The sequence below is a fragment of the Otolemur garnettii genome, unplaced genomic scaffold, assembly GCF_000181295.1.
Source record: "Otolemur garnettii isolate 467f Iridium unplaced genomic scaffold, OtoGar3 scaffold00020, whole genome shotgun sequence".
NCBI classification, from domain to species: domain Eukaryota; kingdom Metazoa; phylum Chordata; class Mammalia; order Primates; family Galagidae; genus Otolemur; species Otolemur garnettii.
The window spans coordinates 16,217,753-16,241,928 of NW_003852415.1; the positions used below are offsets into that span (position 1 = coordinate 16,217,753).

At 45.8% G+C, this 24,176-nt stretch overlaps 1 protein-coding gene and 1 non-coding gene across 2 annotated transcripts in view; both read left to right on the forward strand.

Annotated features, from left to right (window-relative positions):
* The window catches only part of KCNK13 (potassium two pore domain channel subfamily K member 13), a 106,907-nt gene extending 94,324 nt beyond the window's left edge, over nt 1-12,583 (forward strand). Inside the window, exon 2 of the mRNA XM_003786981.1 lies at nt 11,691-12,583. Within this exon, the coding sequence (XP_003787029.1) occupies nt 11,691-12,583 (893 nt within the window). The remainder of the gene's footprint in view (nt 1-11,690) is intronic.
* Nucleotides 12,584-23,021: 10,438 nt separating this feature from the next.
* Nucleotides 23,022-23,125, forward strand: LOC111724262. Its single transcript, XR_002772589.1, has one exon. It is a non-coding gene; the product is annotated as a U6 spliceosomal RNA (small nuclear RNA).
* Nucleotides 23,126-24,176: the final 1,051 nt, after the last annotated feature.

Here is a 24,176-nt window from a genome sequence, read left to right on the forward strand (position 1 = left end):
ATTGTTGTTTGGCGGGCCCGGGCTGGGGATTCGAACCCGCCACCTTAGGTGTATGTGGCTGGCGCCCTAGCCACTTGAGCCACAGGCGCCGAGCCTCTCTTCATGACTTTCAAAGCCAAAAGCCATGATAGAAATGAAACACTTATGCATAAAATTAAAGATAAATACAAATTGGGAAAAATATTTGCAACGTATAAAAAAGACTAAGAGTTAATTTCCTTACAAATATATGAAGGGTTTTTACTCAGTAAGAAAAACAATAAATACTCATAGGAAAATGAGCTAAAGATGTAAGTAGGCAATTCACAAAAGAAAAACAAAAACTCAATCAATGACCCTGAAATTACTGGAAAAAGGAAGGGCAAATTCTGGAAAAAATACAGTCTAAGGAAGTTTTGAGAGGTGATGTCTTATTGATTGATGACAGTTAACTCTGTCAGGCACATAGTAGATGCTTAGTTAATGTTTGTTGAATGAATAAGTAGAAATAAAAAATACAAGAGAAGGAACATTTCAAATGCAGGTAGGAGGCAAAAAAGGTACAGGTACTTTAAGGCAGCCTAGGTGAGCTCTTATTGGAGAGCTTATTTTGCCCATAAAACTAGAAATTACCTTATTACAAGAAAACCCCTTTGTCTCAACTCCCAAATGCTTCCAGTGAGAATACACTCAGATGGGAGAATCTCTAAGATTAGTTCAAGGTTTAAACCATTTTCTTCAATGCCCTTTCTCTGCATCCACAGTTCCCCACTCTTCCTATTTCTCGGGGATAACCATGACTTTGGCACATGTGTTAGCCCCCAAATTGGACCCCACCGAGCCTAAAGGGTGTAATTGATGAGAAGAGTGTCATGTTGGGGGTGAACCCAATTCTGGTTTGCACTGGGTGGTTTGTACTTGTTCTTTGAGTCAGCAATTCCCTCTAACTTTACATTCCCAGTTTTAAAAAGGAACTTGACTGGAGACCCCAGCATTTGGGTTAACATCTTAAAGGTCTTAAGAACTGTTTGTCGGCTTGGTGCCTGTGGCTCAAGTGGCTAAGGCTCCAGCCACATACACCTAAGGTGGCGGGTTCGAATCCAGCCCGGACCTGCCAAACAACAATGATGGCTGCAACCAAAAAAAAAAAAATAGCCAGGCGTTGTGGTGGGCGCCTGTGGTCCCAGCTACTTGGGAGGCGGAGGCAGGAGACTTGCTTGAACCCAGGAGTTGGAGGTTGCTGTGAGCTGTGATGCTATGGCACTCTACCCAGGGGGACAGCTTGAGGCTTTGTCTCAAAAAAGAAAAAAGAACTGTTTGTCTTCTGTGTTTATTGCCTCAATGGAAAAATAAATCCTAATGAATCAGCCCTTTCTTTTCCCATGACTGGCTAAAACATGATTGTATTATAAGGTTTCTGAATAGGGCGGTGCCTGTGGCTCAGTGGGTAGGGCACCAGCCCCATATACCGAGGGTGGTGGGTTTGAAACCATCCCGGCTGCAATGATGACTGCAACCAAAACAAAATAGCCAGGCATTGTGGCAGGCTACTCGGGAGGCTGAGGCAAGAGAATCGCCTAAGCCCAAGAGCTGGAGGTTGCTGTGAGCTGTGACCTTACAGCACTCTACTGAGGGTGATAAAGTGAGACTCTGTCTCCACAAAAAAAAAAAAGTTTCTGAATAGTTTCCCTGGCAGTTAAATTATTATACCAACCCCATTTGTGCCACAAACATCATAATACCTAAAAAAAAAAAAAAAAAAAACAGGGTCTATACTGGCTTTGGGCAAAACAAAGTTACAACTGCTTTCTAGAACTAATAATATCAAAATTAAGCATTTTTAAGGGAAGGCCCCCAAAGAACTCCCTCAAAGAATTGTTTTTATTCTATTTTATTTTAGAGTCACCATTCCAGAAGGTGCTTCTAAAAGAAATGAGGTTTGTGTTGTGTATCTCTAAAGACGTTTTTAAAGAAATTGAAGAAAGGAAAGAGGAAGGAAGGAAGGAAGGAAGGAAGGAAGGAAGGAAGGAAGGAAAGGGAAGAAAGACCTAATTCGTCATAGGGTTTGGGTTCCCTAGAGCTACTTGCACAGCAAACATGAGGTATTTGCAGGTCATTTGGGGACATTCTGGGTAGTGCGGGGAACCTAGCGGTGCCGTGGTAACGTGGGAAACTGCCTGAGTTTGTAGGCAGGACGTACAGACTGGGGGAGAACATACATTTTATGATATTAAAAGAACACATTTATTTCAAGTCTCACACCGTCCCGTCACGTACCATTTCTGAGCCATGCTTCATTCTTGACACTTAAGTAAAACTATCAAAGGTGAGAGAGCCAGCAGTACTGTGTAGCTCTGTGGCTTTCAAACTGGGTTTCTGGAAGCACAAAGTTCCCAGAACAGGGCCCAAGGGGCCGCTGTGGGGAGAGGGAAGGCGCTGAGAGGGGTGGCGCGGGGACCCATCCCAGGCCACGCAGAATAATAGCTCAGCCTCACCTGCCTTTGCAGGCTGACTGCCACCTCTCAGAGGAGCCGTGTGCCCATCCTGTGCAGCCAGCACTTCATAAAGGGCAGGTAGATTCGCTTATTCTTTCCCTGGACATCCATCCAAATACAGATATCATTGTCAGAATTCCTCAGCATGGAAGCCAGATTGTCTCACTCACGGTGAAGAAAAGCTACCTTTCCTCAGTTAACATGCCCTGCATTGGTAACATTTTACTTAATGGAGCCGTTTCTTGTTAGTCTGAGGGAGGGCAATTTAGTTAAGAGAGAACATAATTATGTCTGCTTGCCTTTAAGGAGCAGTTTCGTGATTGAAAAGTTAAGAAGCACTGGAATTAGGACACCTCCTGGAGATAAGTAAATCACATGATTTTTTTTTCCCCTTAAATAAAGGTAAAATCAGAAATAATGACAGCATTCACTGCTTCCACCATTAATTCCAGCCATCACACCAGCCAAATGCGCAGAAGAGCTTGAAAAAGTATAAAGCACAGAGCTCAATGCCCCTGTGAATCAGCGCCTCTCCCAGGGAAATGGAATTGTGAAAATCCCTCTTGAGAAGCTGATGCATTTTGATTCCCTTGCGGCCAATTATTGTTACTTCTGAGTACAAAAACTATGATTTGTGGTGAGAGGAATGATCTAAAGAATCCTTATTTATCACAGCGCAGTCTTCGGCTTTTAGAATAGCAGTCATTTATTTTTTACTTGTAAACTACTTAATGCTGAAGAGTCTTGAAACATCCCCTGGTTCAGAAGTTACCTGGAAAATAGTTTAATGAGTGCTACCTCCGATTTCATAATCTTTTGTCAAAGATGCTTTACTGCTAATGGAACGAGAGAGGAGTCATCACCCTAAAAATGTCAAATTCCAAAACTATCCTTAACTTTAGGAAGAACAGGTAACTTCTGCAGCAACAGCAGTAATTGCTGCAAGACAGCAGCCAGGTGTAGGATGTACTGTTACTTACTTGACACCTTATGAAATGTTTTATGTTTCGTTTGTTTGTTTGTTTTTTGCAGTTTTTGGCCGGGGCTGGATTTGAACCCGCCACCTCTGGCATATGGCTGCACCTTACTCCTTTGAGCCACAGGCGCTGCCCTTTTTTTTTTTTTTTCTGGGTAGGATTGTGGCAGACATTGTCAGATCTTCCCAGGAGAGACTCAGGAAATCCCTCCCTCTTGTAAATAATTGGGTGTAGGAGTGGGCGTGTGCCTTGGGCTGATGGGTGGTAGAGAATGGTATTCAGTGGTCTGTATGGGAATTCTCCCAGACGGCTTCCAGAAGGGATTCTTTGTTCCTCTAAACAGGATAGGGAAACAATGTTCTGACTCTGGACACTGAGGTGTGAGAAGGTGATGCCTGCCGTGTTGGCGTGAAGACAGTTAACTGACCTGGTGATGGGGGCAGAGCTAGAAAGGAGAGTTGGTCTTGATTCAAACATCAGGTTCTAAAGCCACCAAAGTAACCCTCCCTGGAGCTGCCCTGTCTCAAAACATCAAGTTCCATGAGATAATACGTGTATATCCCCTTTATGGTCAAGCCTCGTCTACTTAGGATTTGCTGTTACTGGCAGCCAAAAGCATGTTAACTGCTGTAATATAGAGAGCTACATAAAAATATTTTATAAAGTTTATCCCTTCATCCTACAAATATTTAATGAGGCTGCCCCATATGCCAGGCGTGAGTCATTCTGCAGACACACTTTGGCTCTGCTTTTTTCCACTTAACGTTTCCTTCCGTCATTAAGAACTCTTTGGATATACAGTGTTAATGCTACGTTATTTAGTCATTTCTCCATTATCTGACATTTAGCTTGCTGAGGATTTTCGTTATTAAAAGTAAAGACATGGTGAACGTCCATGCACATTATTAGTTACATTTCCGATAATTGAGGAGATATATTCCCAAAACAAAACAGAGAGAGAACAAGATAAATTTTTAACACATGTAATACATATTCCCAAATTGCTTTCCAGTTTATATGTCTTCGTGTGGCATTTGAGAGTTGCTGCTGCATATCAGGGCACTCCCATAACACAATGCTCCCCTCCTCGATTATTTCTAGAACGAATCCAGGTTAAATTCTACAGGACACATTTACCCAATGAATGGGAGAGGAGATTGTTAATGAATATATAAGAGACTTTGTGCCCTCATTAGGATCTTGATTCATACAATCTGTAAAAAATAATTTTGAAAAATTAAAGCATGGACTGAGTATTATTTGATGTTAAGGAACTAGTGTTAATTTTATTAGACATGGTAACGGCACAGGGTTATGTTGGGAAAATCAAGTCCTTGGCAGTTACAGATGTGTCTTTATTAATGAATAAAGTGGCATTGGCATCTGGGATTTACTTTAAAATACTCCAGCAAATAACGGTATTGGAGGGGAATAGGAGCAGGCTGACTGGCAAAATGTTGATAATTCCTGAAACTGAGAAATAAGGGTTTCTTAGGCTAGTCTCTCTACCTTTGCATATATTTTAAAAATAGAATACAGAGGAATGCAGACTAATTCGTTCCCTTTGGAAAGACATCTGGAGAACACTCAGAGAACTAAAAATAGACCTACCATTTGATCCTACAATTCCTTTATTAGGTATATATCCAGAAGACAAAAAATCACATTACAACAAAGATATTTGTATCAGAATGTTTACTGCAGCCCAATTCATAATTGCCAGGTCATAGAAGAAGCCCAAGTGCCCATTGATCCACAAATGGATCAATAAACTGTGGTATATGTACACCACAGAATATTATGCAGCCCTACAGAAAGATGGAGACTTTACCTCCTTCATGTTTACATGGATGGAGCTGGAAAACATTCTTCTTAGTAAAGTATCTCAAGAATGGAAGAAAAAGTATCCAATGTACACAGCCCTATTTTGAAACTAATTTATAGCTTTCATAGGAAAGATATAACCTAATTGTAGCCTTAGAATACAGGGAGGAGGAGGGAGAGGGAAGGGGAGGTGGGTGGATGGGGGAGGGAGGGTGATTGATGGGGTCACCTCTATGGTTTATCTTACAAGGGTACAAATGAATCTTTCTAAAAGCAGAGTATAAATGCCTTAATAACTAAGAAAATGACATGAAGGCTATATTAACCAGTTTGATGAAAATATTTCAAAATGTATATGAAAACGCCACACTACACCCCGTGATTGCATTAATGTACACAGCTACCATTTAATTAAATAAATAAAGATGCTAACAGTTATAATGTAAAAAAAAAAATAGAATACAGAGGTTTTTTTTTTTTTGAGACAGAGTCTCACTATGTCGCTCTTGGTAGAGTACTGAGGTGTCACAGCTCACAGCAACCTCAATTCTCTTGCCTCAGCCTCCTAAGTAGCTGGGACTACAGGTGCCTGCCACAACACCTGGCTTTTTTTTGTTGTAGTTGTCATTGTTGTTTAGCAGACCCGGGTTCAAACCCGCCAGCTCCAGTGTATGTAACTGGCGCCCTAAACACAGAGCTTTTCAATTGACTTTAATTAATTTTTTAAAAAGATTGTGTAGTTGACAGCATGTACATAAAAGGCTGGGCGGTGCAGGCCTGCCCTCCTCTCTTCTGGGGCTCAGTGGAGGGCTCCACTGGGATTGACTGAGATCTCAGCAGTCCCTGATAGCTTTATTCTTAGCCCTGAGTAAAAGAGGGAGTCTGGTTTGGTCCCAGAATCTTCCCTAGGAGTTATGGTCACACTAACACAGGCCTGAAATAGTCTAAGGAAACTGAACCCACGTAGATTGCGGGCTTCATTGGCCTTCAAGCCAATTTCACAGTCCCTTGGTCCTCAATCTGCTCCCCAAATCAGGGGTTGAACACAAATCAGATGACCCCAGGCTTGAAGTACAGGGAATAAATTACTATTGAAAAGTATAGCCTGGGTGGCACCTGTAACTCAGTGGGTAGGGCACCGGCCCCATATACTGAGGGTGGCGAGTTTGAACCCGACCCCAGCCAAACTGCAACAAAAAAAATAGTCAGGAGTTGTGGCAGGTGCCTGTAGTCCCAGCTACTCAGGAGGCTGAGGCAAGAGAATCGCCTAAATCCAAGAGCTGGAGGTTGCTGTGAGCTGTGACACCACAGCACTATACCAAGGGCAACAAAGTGAGACTCTGTCTCTAAAAAAGAAAAGAAAAAGAAAAGCATAGCCTATGATAATCAGTTTCATTTATGTAAATGAGAAACATAGGGAGACTGAAATTCATGGGGCATAACAGGCTTTTAAACCGATTTAATTATTTGTTTGAAGAGACACACATACATTCAGAAATATGTGTTCTAGTAAGAGAAAACTGTCGGGTTTTAGCTTCTGATGCCAGCCAATGCCCCCTGGTCTGGGTATTAGATTTGGCAGCCAGTGTGGTCTGGCTGTCTCTACAAAGCATGAAACTATGGGCACTTGGCTTTCTCAGCCCTACTTATGGCTTGTACCCCTGGCAGTGGCCTACACTCAGTTAGAATAGTCAGGTAGAAAAAGCACAGACCCAGGAGAGAAGATCATCCAGGTTCTAATTCTGGCTTTATGACTTTAGGCAAATTACTTAGCTTTTGTAGTCATCTTCTTCTCTTCTGTCAAATGGAACTAGGAAACTAGTTAACTCCCAGCTCCCCAGTGAGTGTGAGGAGCTAGTGACAAGCACACAGCAGGGTGGAGGGAAGGATCAGGAGGTGAGGCCTCCTGCCTCAGCCTCCCAGAATGAGAGGATTACAGGCGTGATTCAGTGCTCTTTTATAAGTGTCCCAATCCCATTCATGAGCACTCTACTCTTATGACTTAATCACCTTCCAAAGGCCTCACCTCCTGATACTATTGGTAATAATGCCTGAGCCCTTTTCCTCTACCAAGAAGGACTTTGAGGCTCGGCGCCTGTGGCTCAAGCGGCTAAGGCGCCAGCCACATACACCTAAGGTGGTGGGTTCGAGTCCCCAGCCTGGGCCCGCCAAACAACAATGAGGCTGCAACCAAAAAAAAAAAATGGCCAGGCGTTGTGTCGGGCGCCTGTGGTCCCAGCTACTTAGGAGGCTGAGGCAGGAGACTCGCTTGAGCCCAGGAGTTGGAGGTTGCTGTAAGCTGTGATGCCATGGCACTCTACCCAGGGGGATAGCTTGAGGCTCGTCTAAAAAAAAAAAAAAGAAGGACTTTGAGGGTTGTTATTCACCATCCAAGCATCGTCAACATTCAGTATTATGGGGTGCAAAAGAGGAAGGCTTTCTATGAAAAAAGCCTGCATCATTAGCCTGCTCACACACTTACAAGCCCTGAGAGTAATAAAAACATAGAAATGCCTCTAAGTGCAGACATAGGAATCTGTCTCCTCTTCCTTCCATGAACAACACCACTTATGCCATTTTCTGTTATTTTTTCTGAGAGATGGCAGTGATCATACACAGTAAGTAACCAAAAGGGATGATTATCCCTTTTTAAAAACAAAATTGAGTGCTTTAAAACCAAATAAGACAGAAGAAATTTTATCCTTTTTTTTTTTCTGAGACAGAGTTTCTGTTGCCACCAGGCTAGAGTGCTATGATGTCATAGCTCACAGCAACCTCAAACTCCTCAGCTCAAGCGATTCCCCTTGCCTCTGTCTCCTGAGTAGCTGGGACTACAGGCACCCACCACAACGCTCAGCTGATTTTTCTATTTTTTAGTAGACATGGGGTCTCATCTTTGCTCAGGGTGGTCTCAAACTCCTGAGCTCAAGCAGTCCACCTGCCTCAGCCTCCCAGAATGCTAGGTTTACAGGCGTGATTCAGTGCTCTTTTATAATGCACCAATCCATTCATGAGCGCTCTACTCTCAGGACTTAATCACCTCCCAAAGGCCTCACCTCCTGATACTATTCCTGTGGGAGTGAAGATCTCAACACATGAATTTTTGGCAACATTGTAGTGCAAGAGGGTAAGGCTAGAGAGGTTTGTAGTAGATTTGGAAATACTGAAAAAAAACACAAAGAGCTGTTAACTATGAGGTGCCCTTTAGTTAGCTTGTGGAGGCAGGTGAGGAAGTGCAGCGAAATCCGCACAGGTGGAAAGTCTCAGAGCCTTATATACCAACCAGAACAACAGTGGCTCTGAGTCAAGTGCTAAGTACATCGGAATGAGGTCATGTTGTTTAATCATGATTACTGCAAAGAACATGGCACCTGCCTGCCTGAAGGCCAAAGAGCCTAACAACTCATCATCCCCACAGATGAAACGCAGACTATCGCAGTTTCCCAGCCACAGAGCGCAGGGCCCTGAACTTAACAGGTGCTCAGTATAGTACTATTACCTTGTAGCTGGTACCTAATGCGTAACAACTCCTGTTGCTCCACTTTCCTTCCTTCTTTCTTTCTTTCTTTCTTTTTTTTGTAGAGACAGTCTCATTTTATCGCACTCAGTAGAGTGCTATGGTGTCACAGCTCACAGCAACCTCCAACTCCTAGGCTTAGGCGATTCTTCTGCCTCAGCCTCCCAAGTAGCTGGGACTACAGGCACCCGCCACAATGCCCGGCTCTTTTTTTGTTGCAGTTTGGCCGGGGCTGGGTTTGAACCCGCCACCCTCAATATATGAGGCCGGCATCCTACCCACTGAGCCACAGGTGCAGCCCTGTTGCTCCACTTTCTAAGAGAAAAATAACTAAATCACCTCAGGACGGGAAGGGAATACATGAGAAAGTTCTCTAATTCCTTGTGATTGCCTCCGGCAACACACACACACACACTTACTGCTTCTGAATCTTCTCTATTTTCATTGACTTTGTTCCGTTTCTGGAATATTACCAGGTTAATAGCTCCAAGTAAAAGCTTCCCTTTTCCCTGCATGTTTCCTGTGTTTAGTTCTCTGTGTTCAGTGACTACCAGAGCAATACTTTCTGGTCTTGCAACTGGGGAACCTTCACTGCCAAGTGCTGCTGAAGGGCTCTGATTTTTAAAACAAGAGTTCTCAAAGAAAAGATGATAGTCTGGTTTTCTCTCTACCATGAAGGGCCCTAACGAACTCTCAGTGGAACCACTTGTCCTCCATCCTTCATCTACCAAATCCCCATGTCCATTCCACTCCATCCAGCCAGCTGAGAGGCTAAACTCAGTATCACCCTCTACTTCATGGTATATAATTTCATACCTAAATGCAGCTTCTTGTGTGCTAAGAAAGGAAAATAGAATTTAGTTGGAAAACTAAATGGTAACAGAGTTGCACATCTGGGTGTTGGGGAAAGGTGGCCCCTTGGCCTGAGCTGAGCAGACCAGGAGGTCTCAATCCCACAGGCCCACACATTCCAAGGTCTGATCTGAACACTTCCCAAGAGTACACTGAGAGGCAGAGAGGCAGCCACTGGCTGAACTGTAGTGAAAAGAAAAGGTGTCAGTTCTTTTTTTTTTTTTTTGAGACAGAGCCTCAAGCTGTCCCCCTGGGTAGAGTGTCATGGTATCACAGCTCACAGCAACCCCAACTCCTGGGCTCAAGCGAGTCTCCTGCCTCAGCCTTCCAAGTAGCTGGGACCACAGGTGCCTGCCACAATGCCCAGCTATTTTTTGGTTGCAGCCGTCATTGTCGTTTGGCAGGCCTGGGCTGGATTCAAACCCACCACCTTAGGTGTACGTGGCTGGTGTCTTAGCTGCTTGAGCCACAGGTGCCGAGCCAGGAAAGAGTTCTTATGAACCCAACAGTAGGACCCAAGTTAGAAAACTGAACTTGAAAAAATAAAATAAAAAAGGGCCAGGCGCAGTGGCTCATGCCTGTAATCCTAACACTCTGGAAAGCCCAGGCACATGGGTTGCCTGAGCCACAAGTTCCAGACCAGCCTGAGCCAGACCTCATCTCTAAATAGTCCCAGCTACTCAGGAAGCTGAGGCAAGAGAATCACTTCAGCCCAAGACTTTGAGGTTGTTGTGAGCTATGACACCACGGCACTCTACTGACAGTGACAAAGTGAGACTCTGTCTCAAAAAAATAAATAAATAATAGGGTGGTGCCTGTGGCTCATGGGGTGCTGACCCCATATGCCAGAGATGGTGGATTCAAACCCAGCCCTGGCCAAAAACTATAAAAAAAATAAATAATACAAAATAAAAATAAATAAAAATTTTAAAGAGAAAACAAAGAAAAAATAGAAAGGGGAGGTTTGACTCAATAAGAAACCGGAGGGAGGAATGTTCATTGTGCATTATTTTAATCGTGATTGCACTCAGAGTGACTCCGATGCCAATTTTCAAAAAATCACCCTGCCTATGTTTATGGAATGATTTGCTTGGAAGGAGTCCACATCCCTCCAGAGAGAGTGGGCTGACCCCTCACTGCCCCTTAGTGAGAAATACTGAGTGCATCTCTGCTGTCTTTTCTACTTTTCTTGGTAACATCCATTGTCCTACAATGTGTAATGTTAGCAGTACCCTGTGTGCACAGGTAGACAGGCCAAGAAGGTAGAAATTGTGAACAATTAGAGACAAAGGCAAGAGAGACATTTTGTATTTTATCAAACCATAACATCGAATATGCCTGTTGTCACTCCAAAAGCAGGAGGTGTGTGTTTGAAGAATGTTGTTTAAGATGGGAAAATCTTGAGCAGTTTCTCTTTTCTACATGTGCTGGCACCACTGTTTCTCTGCTGGAAATTCTCCACCACACCACACACATACACCCTTCTCCCTGCCTACCTAACTCCTCTAATCATACAATAATCACCTCATTGGACTAGGGCTCCAAGAGAACAGGGGCCAGACCTGTCTTCCATGGTTCTATCCTTAAGTTAAAAAGGTATTTGTAGAATAAATGAATTCTGATTATTCTGTCTAAGCCTTTTTTTTTTTTTTGCCTTTACTTATCTCTCTGAACACAGATCTGTGGGGTATGGTTGTTCAGGTTGTGTACTGTACAAGGACATCTAGCAGAGGGGGGAAAGGGAGGCTGATATCCGGCCCACGGTCTCATCACCAAGCCATTTTTTGTTGGCTGTATCCACTCAGAGTGGAGGTGCTTTTCTCCGAATTGCACAACAGCGCCACATGGGCTGGCCGCAGCCCAGCTCTGAACAACATGTAACGTCTTAAAGAGGCGGTGGGAACTCTCCTGCTCTTTCCTGTTAGGCTACGAAGGAGTGATTCTATTAAAGTGTTTCTTTAGGTCCTTCTCCAGCCGTCTAAGCCAAGTCCCAGACCCCATTCACAGCAAAACGTCTCTCACTCTTCTATGCTTTGTCCCCTGCAGGGTTTGGGATGACGACCCCAGCGACAGTCGGAGGAAAAATCTTTCTGATTTTTTACGGCCTCGTTGGGTGTTCAAGCACCATCTTGTTCTTCAACCTCTTCCTGGAGCGCCTCATCACTGTCATCGCCTATATCATGAAATCGTGCCACCAGCGGCAGCTGCGGCGACGCGGGGCGCTGCCCCCGGACAGCCTGAAGGGCGCGGGGAAGTGCGAGGTGGACAGCCTGGCGGGCTGGAAGCCCTCGGTGTACTACGTCATGCTGATTCTGTGCACGGCCTCGGTGCTCATCTCCTGCTGCGCCTCCGCCATGTACACCCCCATCGAGGGCTGGAGCTACTTCGACTCGCTCTACTTCTGCTTTGTGGCTTTCAGCACCATCGGCTTCGGGGACCTGGTCAGCAGCCAGAACGCCCATTATGAGCGTCAGGGCCTCTACCGCTTCGCCAACTTCGTCTTCATCCTCATGGGCGTCTGCTGCATCTACTCCTTGTTCAACGTCATCTCCATCCTCATCAAACAGTCGGTGAACTGGATCCTGCGGAAGATGGACGGCGGGTGCTGCCCGCGGTGCGGAAGGAGGGTCCTGCGGTCGCGGCGGAACGCGGTAATGCCGGGCACAGTGCGCACGCGCTGCGACGTCTCCATAGAAACGGACGCGGTGGCGGAGAGCGAGGCGGACGCGCGCCGCCTCTCGGGTGAGATGATCTCGGTCAAGGACTTCCTGGCGGCCAACAAGGTGTCGCTGGCCATCCTGCAGAAGCAGCTGTCGGAAACGGCCAATGGCTGCCCGCACCAGACCAGCGCGCTGACCCGGGACGACGAGTTCTCAGGGGGCGTAGGAGCCTTCGCAATAATGAACAACAGGTTGGCAGAGACGAGCGGGGACAGGTAGAGGCAGGAGTGGACACTGGGCGGGGTTCGGGGAGAGTGAGGGACCACGGCGAGCTGTTCCCCAAGGCCCTGCTGGGCGCTGCACCTGGAGCCGGCACAAACCCAGCTTGGGAGCTCTGATCTTGGCTCCACTCAACAGACACCTTCCAGGGCTGGGGAACCTAAGCCTCAATGCCTTTCTCCTTCTCTTTATTCTTTCAGTCTGAGTTACAGTCTTTTAAAAAACCAATCACAAAAGCAGCCTGAGACGTTGCATTCTTTCTTTACTTTTCTTGGTTCAGAGTTTCAGCTGCCTGGGGGGATAGCTTTGACTTAAGCCTTGACTCCTTACTGCTGTGTTGAGCATTTGGAAAGGAGAATCCTGAAGACCCCAACTTTGACCCGGAACTCTGAAGGGATGAATTCAAAACAGGGGGAAAAATACTTGGGGCGTGTCTGGGCTTTCTTTTTTGCCGGGCATCCTTCCTTCGGAGCGGATTTGTCAGTGGTGCCATGGTGGGGAAGATTTCTGTTCTGCTCTTGATACCTGCTTCTGTCTTGTTTTCCCTTTCTTTTTATTTCTAAGGTCTTAACGCCTGGCTAAGGTGTCTGTGGGACTTCAGTGTGATAAGAAAACTAAATTCAGCTTCAGGCCTTTAAACTGCAGCAAGGTGGTGAGGGAAGGGGAGGGGGAAAGACTCACTTTTGTAACTAGAGAATATAGCTTAACATTTTCTCTTTGAATGGTCACGGAGACCATCTCGTTTTTACCAGGGCTTGGGGCCCATTGCAAAGATAAGACTATTTATTAAAACTGAAAAATTAATAAATCCTCATTTTATTACCTAAGAGTCCATGAGTGCTTATTGTGGACAGCAAAGGACAAGCACCTATCAAACAGGCATTAACTGGACTCAGGAAAAGGACATGGGAAATTGACCTTTAGAAATGTGAGCTTCATCTTGGAGTCTTGACTGGAGAAACGTTCTAGGCCAGATAATGAACTTGAATTTTTCTTGTTTAATCCATTTCAGTCCTCTCTGAACATGTAACTGTAACATGTCCAAGTACAGAAACTCCCAAGCAGTTAAAACAAAGACTGTTGACCTTATTCAGATGGGCAGGAGAGTTCAGCTTGAGGGGTGACAGCGGCATTGAAAAGAGCTGCTGTGTTTAGAAGATTAGAGTGGTGTACACAGAGCACTTTCAGAAATGATGTGGAGATACCAGCCTCTAAAAACAAAGCTGAAACCTAAGCCTAGTGAAACTGAAATGGTGAGCAGAGAACAGTGGAGCTGGGAAGACCTTTAGGAACCATCTCATCCAACCTCCTTGTTCTTGACGCCAGGAAACAGAGGCATGAGGAATTGCTCCTTATGTGAAGTCTTGTGACTGGACAGTGCACAGCTGGGGCAGGAACCCAGGTCTCCCAAATTCCCCGACTCCACACAGCTTGTGAATCCCTCCGCACACTGGTGTGGTTGCCTTTTCTTCCAGCTCTCAAACCCAAATATTTTCTTTACAGTACTCAAAGTGCCTAAACTAGAGAGCTTAAATTATTTTCTACATCATTCTTAAAGGGGTAGCCTCTGGAGCTACTGCAAAACCCTGGTGAGGAACCTGTGACCCCAAATGGAGCTCCTCATGGGCTGTGCACTGGTGCTGTGGAGATGTGGAAGCAGCTGCTACGGGATTTCTTGATCCCCATATTTCTGGTCCAGGGACAGGCCTAAAGCAAGTCCCTCCATGTATCTCCTGCACAGGTCTCTGGAGGCCTTGAAGGTGTGTCAGAAGACTCAGGAGCATCAGTATACACAAAGTTCATCTGCCCCCCTAGAGGGGCAGTTTTATTAAACAATTTTTACAGAGAGATGACTATCAAAGCACATGCCTTTCTTTAGGTAGGATCCAAAATAGGCATAAACTTTTAAGCTAAATAATAAAACAAAATTTGAGCTTAGGATGAACTTCCTGAGGTGTCCCCTCAGGGTATCAGAGGATGAGTTTTTTCTCCCCTGGGTGGATGGTCTCCTGTTGAAAACATCTGAGAACCAGTGTGAGGAGAGCAGTGCAGTGTGTTGGGTGGATGGATGGTAGTCATATATGAAAGAAAATTTGCCAAACTAGGAGGCCTTGCTAGTTAAGTCTCTCTACGGTTACTCTTAGGGATGAAATGGTCAACAAGGGAATTTCTAGATAGTCAGTCAAAGCTGAGTTCAAAACCTGGGGCCTGCAAATCCCCGAATATTGTCAGGTATGCACACACAGATGTGAAAGGGCACACATGGGCTTTCATCCATTTTCCTGGGTAGTGAGAGTCATGGTTTTTGTCACATTTCCGAAGGGGTCCTCATGTCTTCTATGGCACACAAGCATTTACTGCTACTTTCTCTTGTTCTCTTTGTACCCACTCGGTGAGTCTCCAGCCCTGCTTCCTAGTTCTCTCTATTCTGCCCTCTTTGAACTGTTGCTGTATGGCCTCCCCCACCAGAAATCAGGTTGTCCTACTGTGCGTGGCAGCATACTGAGTAAGAGGAAAGTGACAGGGTACAGCAAACCGTGAGGTCGGGCCAGGCTCCTCTGTTGAGGACAGTGTTTTTCAACCTTTGTTATTATCTCACAGCACACTTGAACCTATAGTTAAACTTCCATGGCACACTTAAATTATGTTAATTCCAGCTCGGCACCTGTGGCTCAAGTGGCTAAGGCGCCAGCCACATACACCTAAGGTGGCAGGTTCGAATCCAGCCCAGGCCCGCCAAAACAACAATGACAGCTGCAACCAAAAAAATAGCCGGGCACTGTGGTGGGCGCCTGTGGTCCCAGCTACTTGGGAGGCTGAGGCAGGAGACTCGCTTGAGCCCAGAAGTTGGAGGTTGCTGTGAGCTGTGATGCCACAGAACTCTACCCAGGGGGACAGCTTGAGGCTCTGTCTGAAAAAAATAAAATAAATAAAATAAAATAAAAAGAAAGAAAGAAAATGATTTGATCAATGATCCTTTAACATGTCTGCAGCACACCTAATATCTTCTCATGGCACTCCAGTTGAAAATCATTGGTAAGAGCCCAGAGTCTCCCCAGAGGAGTGAAGGGCCTCATGGAGGTAACATCTGGTTTTAGGTTTCATCCATGATGGGCAGTCTTGAAGTTTTATGTGTTGCTATAAACAAACTGGCCCTTCACACCGAGGCCTGGAAGCTGAGACACAGAGTTTCTCATGTGACCATCATCCCCTACCACTTGTGTAAGTTTGGCCATATGTCTGTACTACCTGAAATACTATCATCTTATATTTTAATTAACTCAGTCTTTAATTAGTTTTCTCTTAAAAAGAAACTTTGTCTCATTAACTGAATGGAAGACTGGTATCACTTGCTATAAATACTCCATATTCATAGCACTGTATTGAAAATAGAGGAATTTTAAAAATAGGTAAAGATCTAGTAATGCTCTTGCCAGATCCCGTATTCTAGTAACAGCTCTAAGCCTGAGGCATCCTCCTTCTCCCTCTTTGTTAAAAATAGAGATTAGCCAGTGTCGGGGAGGCGGTGAAGACACACCAGCACCATACAGGACTAGCAGAGACTTAGAAAGGAAACTTTCTCACTTGTGACTTGATGTTAATGGCACACCTAAGAGCCCCTAAAATCATCTCAGGTTTTACCCAAATCATTGTAAACATCTCACATTTTGTGCAACAGAATATAAATTACAAAATACCAAAAAAGCAGTTTCTGACGTCTGGCCAACCACAGGTGAAGAACAGTTCTTGGCACCACAACACTTGAGTTTGAACATCAGTGTCGATAGTTTCAATGTGGGAGGGGTTGGGCAAGTCTGTTGAGCTCTCTATGCCCCAGGCCTTTTGCATTTCTAAAATGGAAATGGAAACACCAACGACTACAAAGCTGTTAAGATCTAAAGAGGCGATTGATGCTCAGGGAACACCCTTTGGAAACTCAGAAATTGAGGGCCCTTACAGTCCATGTTCTAGGGCAGGGGGTCAGGGGATATTGTATTGAACAGTAAAAGATTTTGTTTTGTTCTTGGACCTGGTACTAAATACTTACTACACTGTGTTTCTATAATGGTGCTCAATTATTAAATGATGTCACTCTGAGGCCAGGGTGGTGGCTCACGCCTGTAATTCTAGCTCTCTGAAAGGTCAGGTGGGTGGATTGTTTGAGCTTGGGAGTTCAAGTCCAACCTGAGCAAGAGTGAAACCCCAGCTCTACTAAAAATAGAAAAACTTAGCTAGCAGCGGTGGCACAAGCCTGTGATCCCAGCTACTCAGGAGGCTGAGACAAAAGGATTGCTCAGGCCCAGGAGTTTGAGGTTGCTGTGAGCTATGATGCCCCAGCACTCTACCCAGAGTGACACAGTGAGACTCTGTCTCAAAAACAAACAAACAAAAATGATGTCACCCTGGTGTTAGTTTTATATCAAACCAAACAAATACCAATGTCTTTATTTCTCTCCACAGAGCCCTTTCATTTCCGTATAACCTGAGCCAGTTGAACCACCAACATAATAAAATGTTTTAGAAAAGCTATAATAGTATCTTGTATCTTACTAGCATTTTATGGTTTTCAGCCTTAACCATTCACAATTATAATATTTTGACTTTCATAACCATGTTATGAAGTAGGCAGGGCAATTATCTTAAAACTGCCCTTAATCTTTTCTGAAATAAGAGGGATAATTATCTTATTTGACATACAAGTTAACAGTGGGCTGAGAATAAAGTTTGAAATTATTTACTTTGGTGTTCTAACAATAACTCCCTATTTCCCCAAGTCCCTCTATGCTTATTAAAGTTCTTCTGTATGGACGAGCTTTTCTCTCCATTGTTTTTAAATGTTAAAGAACTTCCTTTTAAGGCTTCTAGTAGAGGAGGTTTGCTGCTCAGTTTTTGTTTAAGAAAGCCTTTGTTTCATCTCCACTTTTGAAAGATGTTTTTGATGGATACAGAATTCTGTACTGACAGGTTTTTTCATTTTAATTTTAGCACTTTAAGGGAGCTACCCCATTGTCTTCTAACATGAATGGTTTCTGATGAGAAGTCTGCTGTAATTCTTAGCTGATTCCTGAGACTGTTCCCTTTTTCTCTGGCTACTGTCACTATTTTCTCTTTGTCTTTTGTTTCCTTCAGTTGGAATATGACACACCTAGAAGTATTTAGTGTGTGTTTGTGTTTGACACCAAAGTAATAACTGCCACAAGCAAGATCCACTAATGGATGCTAAAATTAGTGATGTAAAAATTTAAGCAAAAAAAAAAAAAGGAAAAAGGGTGTCTGCAAATAAATAAAGATGTCTGCACTTTCAAAGCATCTCCACTGAAATATTTGGTAATTACAAATATTTCTCCACTGTAGTAACTGTACAGTGGAGAATTCTGACAGGCACTGTGTTAATCAAGTAACACCAGCAGTGGTACATACATACTTGTCACACGTCACCGGATATGATGCATGGAAAGGGACACTGCGTCTCTGTGGTATCCCTCACAGTAACACATAATTTCAATCTAATCGTGGGAAAACATCAGACAACCCCAAATGGAGGGACATTGTACAATATAATTGATTGGTACTCTTCAAAGTTCTCAAGATCGTGAAAGACAAGTAAAGACTGATGAATTGTTATAGATACGATAGATGAGGGTAGGGCCACTACACATCTTAATCATCTGGATTTTCATCAGGATTTGTTCTCCTAAAGGGAATTCAACAGCCCACTGACTTGTTCCCTTACATGATGTCTGTGAGTCAGTCTTAATACAGAGCCCTTGCCCTTGCATTCCTAACCTGGAAGAAGGTGGTTCTGCTTCCTCTTGGGGCCTATTCTCCCCACTGTCTGTTTAATTTGAGATAGAGTATCACTCTGTCACCCTGGGTACAGTGCCATGGTATCATAGTTCACAGCAACCTCAAACTCTTGGGCTCCAGAGATCTTCTTGCCTCAGCCTCCTAAGGAGCTGGGACTACAGGCACCTATCATGACGCCAAACCAGAGCCCTTGCATTTAGAAAGAAAATCCATTTGATGACTGTAATTATCCAGACTTGTACCTTACCTTTTTGGCTACCTTAAAATATATCTTTTGCCACTAACCAAGTGTGTTTCTACCTATGGCAAGATAGTTTGGGGAGGCCTCTTTCCTCACAGTTCTGGGTTTATTTTCCACCAACCCCTCTTCTTCATACAAGGCCATTCCTATCCCAATGAGTGTAAATGTGCCCCAAGAGAGGAGAGCCCGTCTGATGTGCTTGCTGCCTCTGGAAACTGCTCAGAGATTCCAGCAGCAGTTCCTTAGCTGCCATCACAGGAGTCTGGGGACCCTGGAGACCTCTACTTCCTAGAAAGAGTGAGGAGCATAAATCTTGCTTGGTGGCCACATCTCAGGTTAGAGATCTGCCCCAAAATGTATAACCCCCGCAGGTTAAGTTTCTAGGATTCAAGAAGCAGAATGTGTTATTGGTCCTCTATTTCTCATTGGGAGCTTTTATAAGGCAAAAACTTCTGATTGAAGTGAAAATAATGTCAGGCTGAGCAGCTCCCTGGTTGCATTCCGTCCTGTGGAGCTCAGAGCCCATTTATGTGGATGCCAGAATTGGATAGACTATCAAACATGCCCCAGATATGTAGCCATCACCCCTCGCTTGGTGATAGGCTGCCAGAGAGAGGCATTGCTTACCATTTGCTGACACAAAAACGCACCATATGCCTGTGGTTGGTGAGAAGGAGCATGGAGATGGTTATTTTAACTCTTCCTTTCCTCATCTGGGAAATAAATGGATTTTTTTATTATGTTACTGGAGAAAAGTAACATCTGTTTCTAAATCTAAGGTGAAGGTCACAGAACATCTGAATCACATTTTCTTTCCTTCTCCTTTTCCACCATGAAGGCCTTCTGGAAGATTCTCCTCTATTTTGGGACCATTCAACACTCTCTTTCCCAAATCTGAGGTACATCTTGTCCTCAACTAGGAAATACCCAAGGTCAGTACTTATGAGGTTTCTTGAGGCAAAGTCTTCAGAGCATGGGGCCCCACCTAACTCCTTCTGAATGAGAATCTCTATGGGTGGGCCTAGGCTGGGCCCAGTGGCTCACACCTGTAATCCTAGCACTCTGGGAGGTCAAGGAGGGTGAATTGCCTGATCTCAGGAGTTCAAGACCAGACTGTCTCTACTTGGGAGGCTGAGGCAAGAGAATTAATTGAGTCTGGGAATTTGAGGTTGATGTGAGCCTGGGAACCCTAGCCTGGGGCAACTGTAAGACTGTTTCAAAAAACAAAAACAGGCTTGGTGCCTGTGGCTCAAGCGGCTAAGGCGCCGGCCACATACACCTAAGGTGGCAGGTTCAAATCCCCAGCCCGGGCCCGCCAAACAACAATGATGGCTGCAACCAAAAAATGGCTGGGCGTTATGGCGGGTGCCTGTAGACCCAGCTACTTGGGAGGCTGAGGCAGGAGACTCGCTTGAGCCCAGGAGTTGGAGGTTGCTGTGAGCTGTGATGCCATGGTACTCTACCCAGGGGGATAGCTTGAGGCTCTGTCTAAAAAAAACAAAAAAAACAAAAAAAAAAATCTTTGGATAGACCTACGATTCTGCATTCTAGAGAGTCTAGAGAGCTTCCAGAGGTATTCTGAGAGGCCATTGCTGGCCTGCCTCACTCAGCATTCCTAACCTGGAAGAAGGTGGTTCTGCTTTCTCTTGAGGCCTATTCTCCCCACTGTCTGGTTCCCTTTGTCTGAGTTGCCATCAGGATGATCTGTGCAGGAGCCTGTCACAAAGCACCCAATTCCCAGATACTGCTCCTCCCTCCCGATGGACCCAGGTGTCTGATTTTCACTGGGCTGGAAGCTTGCCTGCATTGCAAACACTAAATGAGAAATGGTCCCAGGGCTGGATGGAGCCAGGAGCGTATGGACAAGCTGAGATGGGGAAAAACAGACCAGACGCTAAGAGGGAAGCCTGGGGTGGATGGACCAGCCTGGCTAATCCGCGGGAAGAGGAGAGGATGGCGGTGGACAAGGACAGTGAGATCAGTGGTCAGGGGCTCAAGATGGAACAGAAGGGGCAGAAGCAGGGAAAGAGTGGGCCCCCATACCTTCCAGTGCTGGCCTGGGGTGGGCAGTCCTGGCCTACAGGGTGAGCGGGACTGCCCACAGCCACACCAGGCAGGGTGACCTGACCACTCCATCCACTGGGCACACCCGGCTCTTGGGGTCTCCCCTGACCAGTTCACCTGACGGAACATGCTGCTCCCATGCTTTTGAGCCCCTGGCTCCTAGAAAACCACCTGGGCCTGAGACATGGTCTCCAGGCATAGTCTGCCACCTCTCAGCCTCAGAGATTGCATCTCTGTCTCCAAGAACCTGCCCCATCTCTGAGGGCTGCCTGGCTAGAAGCTGCCCCTCCTGCTGCCCTCAGCTGTGTTACAGATGTCGGTCTGCACTGCTAGCGCCCTCATCCCTCTATTCAGAACCAAGGAAGGGGCCAGAGCTGGTAACTGGCCTTGGTTTTCCCTTGTTCTTTAACACCCACGTGCCAGGCGATGGATTTAGTGGAGAATGAAACTCTTGAGCAGTCCTGCTCCAGGAAGCTGGGGGGTCATGAGAGAGGGACACATTGAACAGAGAAGCTCACAGGTGAATGTGGAGCTTCCAACCTCACCGGTGCTGGGACAGAAAAAGGCGCAAAAGCCAGGTGAGGTGTCGGGTGTCAGGTAGAGGACAGATGGTTCCTGCAGAGCTGGCTAGGTGCCTTAGGGACTCCTTGGCTTCCCAAAGTGACTGTCACTAGATCAGAGTGTGACAGACCTCAATGGGGTCTACATGGGCTGGACCAGCTTCCCAGGATCTCCACAAAACAGGCCCAGGTGAGGGGCACATGAGGGGACCCAAGGGTACAGCCACAAGCTCAAGGGTACCCCCACCCTGGTTACTCAGATGGCCCTGAAACCACCACCACCGGCTAGTGAAGACGCTGGGCAGCAGGCTCAGGCCGTCCTGAGAAAATCCTTCTGCCAGAGGTCAGGTGTAGGATGGGCTTTGGAGATAGGCTGTAGTTCCAGCTGCCAGGTCTTGAGAAAGTGGCCAGTGGTCTCTGAGCTCCATTCCCTCATCTAGGAAAACAAGACAAGCGCCTGCCTCTCAGCATTGGTGGAGGCTACAGGAGACCACCTGGGGAAGATGCGGGCCCAGAGCTTGGCCCTGGCATTGCCTTCCAGTGGGGCCCTGAAGCAGGCCGGCAGCTCTGGATGTTGTCATGGCTGACAAACACTGGGACGTTGTGCTAAGCAGGTACCTTGAGATGCCTCAAGAGGCCTGTGGAGCCAAGGTGGGCCTCTCTGCTCCCTCTCTGCTCCCCGGTCCCCTTCTAGGAGGCCTGGGATTGGCTGGTCCCTTGCATGTGGGGCCTCCACAGCTGGGCCCAAGTCCTCACACCCCATGAAAGCTGGCAGGAGGTAAACAAGTGTGGCTGCAGGCAGAGTGGTTGGAGTGCAGGGTGGGGGTGAAGTCTTCGGACTTTCTTACCCCCAGAACCAAAACACCTTCACTCCGTCCAGACTGAGTACAGAGGGAGGACCCACAGTGCAGGCCAAAGGGGCCCCAGAACCCTGCAAGCGGCTCCCATCTGGTTTTCCCCAGGGGGTAAGGAGTCTTCCTGCCCCCCCACCAGGGACTCTCCCTGTGAGCACACTTGCACCTTTCATATAAAAGCACATCATGGGCTGGGCACAGTGGCTCACACCTGTAATCCTAGCACTCCAGGAGGCCGAGGCAGCTGGATTGCTTGAGCTCATAACTTTGAGACTGGCCTGAGCAAAAAACGAGACCCTGTCTCTACTACAAATAGAAAAACTGAGGCAACAAGTTTGCTTGAGCCCAAGAGTTGGAGGTTGCTGTGAGTTATGATGCCACAGCACTCTACCCAGGGTAACAACTTGACACTCTGTCTGAAAAAAATAAACTGGGGCAGCACTTGTGGCTCAGTGAGTAAGGTGCAAGCCCCATATACCAAGGGTGGTGGGTTCAAACCCAGCCCCGGCCAAACTGCAACAAAAAAATAGCTGGGCGTTGTGGCGGGCACTTGTAGTACCAGCTACTCGGGAGGCTGAGGCAAGAGAATCACCTAAGCCCAAGAGCTGGAGGTTACTGTGAGCTGTGACACCACAGCACTCTACCAAGGGCAACAAAGTGAGACACTGTCTCTTAAAAATAAATTAATTAATTAAATAAATACATGCACATCACCTCTTACCCAAGTATGGTGACATATAGCTGTAGTAGGCTGAGGCCAGAGGATAACTCGAGCCCAGGAGTTCAAAGCTGTCATGTGCTATGATTGTTACAATGGTGCCTGTGAACAGGCACTGTCCTGCACCCTGAGCAACATACTGAGACCCCATATGTTAAAAAAAAAAAAAAGCCACCTCTTAAAAAGGACCCAAGTGCTCACTTTGGCAGCACACATACTAAAATTGGAGCAATGCAGAGATTAGCATGGCCCCTGGGCAAGGATAACATGGAAATTCGTGAAGCCTTCTCTAAGAAAAAAAGAAAGGAGAAAGCATGCCTCTCACTCTTCCCAGAAAGACAGACACACTCCACTTCCACAGGAAGCCCGAAGGGACACCTTTGTTCATGGACTGACTCCACCTCAGGAATCCAGATGGTTGCGAGAGGTGGCACCAGACTCTCCATTTTAGGGCAACTGTCCTCAGGCTCAGCGGGTTCTGGGTCTTTAGCTCACGATACTAGTAGGGACCGCCAATGCTTAATTTAATCTTTTTCAAATCAGAGAAAAAATATGAATATAATCTACCCTTCATGATATTTGTCTTTATTGCAATGTCATCATAAAATATACTTTTCATATGTTTTATAGAGGAAAAGGACCACGGCTCTGCTCCAAGTGCAGGTGATTGAAATGTCACTGTCAGAGACCTCTGGTTCAGATGCAGGTCCCTGAGGATGTGAGCATTCCAGCTCCTTGAGGGTGAACGTTTATCAGCCAGTGCCCCTAATAAGAGTGGGGAGAAACAGCCAGAGGAGGGAAGCAAGCAGTGCTTAGGGCGCACTGTTGCTAAAGGGTGAACTTGACTTTGAGCACCTTTGTTCCACTGGGACTACATCCTCATTCTGTGGAATTGGATCACCAGTAAATGGCAGAATAATGAATAAATAAGCTAACATGTTAAATTAGCTTAAAATCAGAAATGAAATTAAATGCACTGAGCCCAATCTCTGAAGGAAGAGGCATGATGATTATTAACGATGATTATTAACCCAGTACAACTGGGTATGTCCCCTCATTCAGGGAGCTCACTGCCTAGTGAGAAAAGAGGCAGAATTAAATAATCACATACTGATATTACAGTAAAGGGATGTAGTTCTGACTTCAAAGCCAATATTACTTTGTGGTCTACATGGGTTGGACCCCATGGTAGAGGCCAAGTGTGCTGGCTCATACTGGAAATCACAGCACTCTGGGCCAAGGTAGTGGGATCACTTAAGTTCAGGAGTTCAAGAGTAGCCTAAGCAAGAGCAAGACCCCATCTCTACTAAAAATTAGAAAAAATTAGCCAGGCGTGGTGGTGCACACC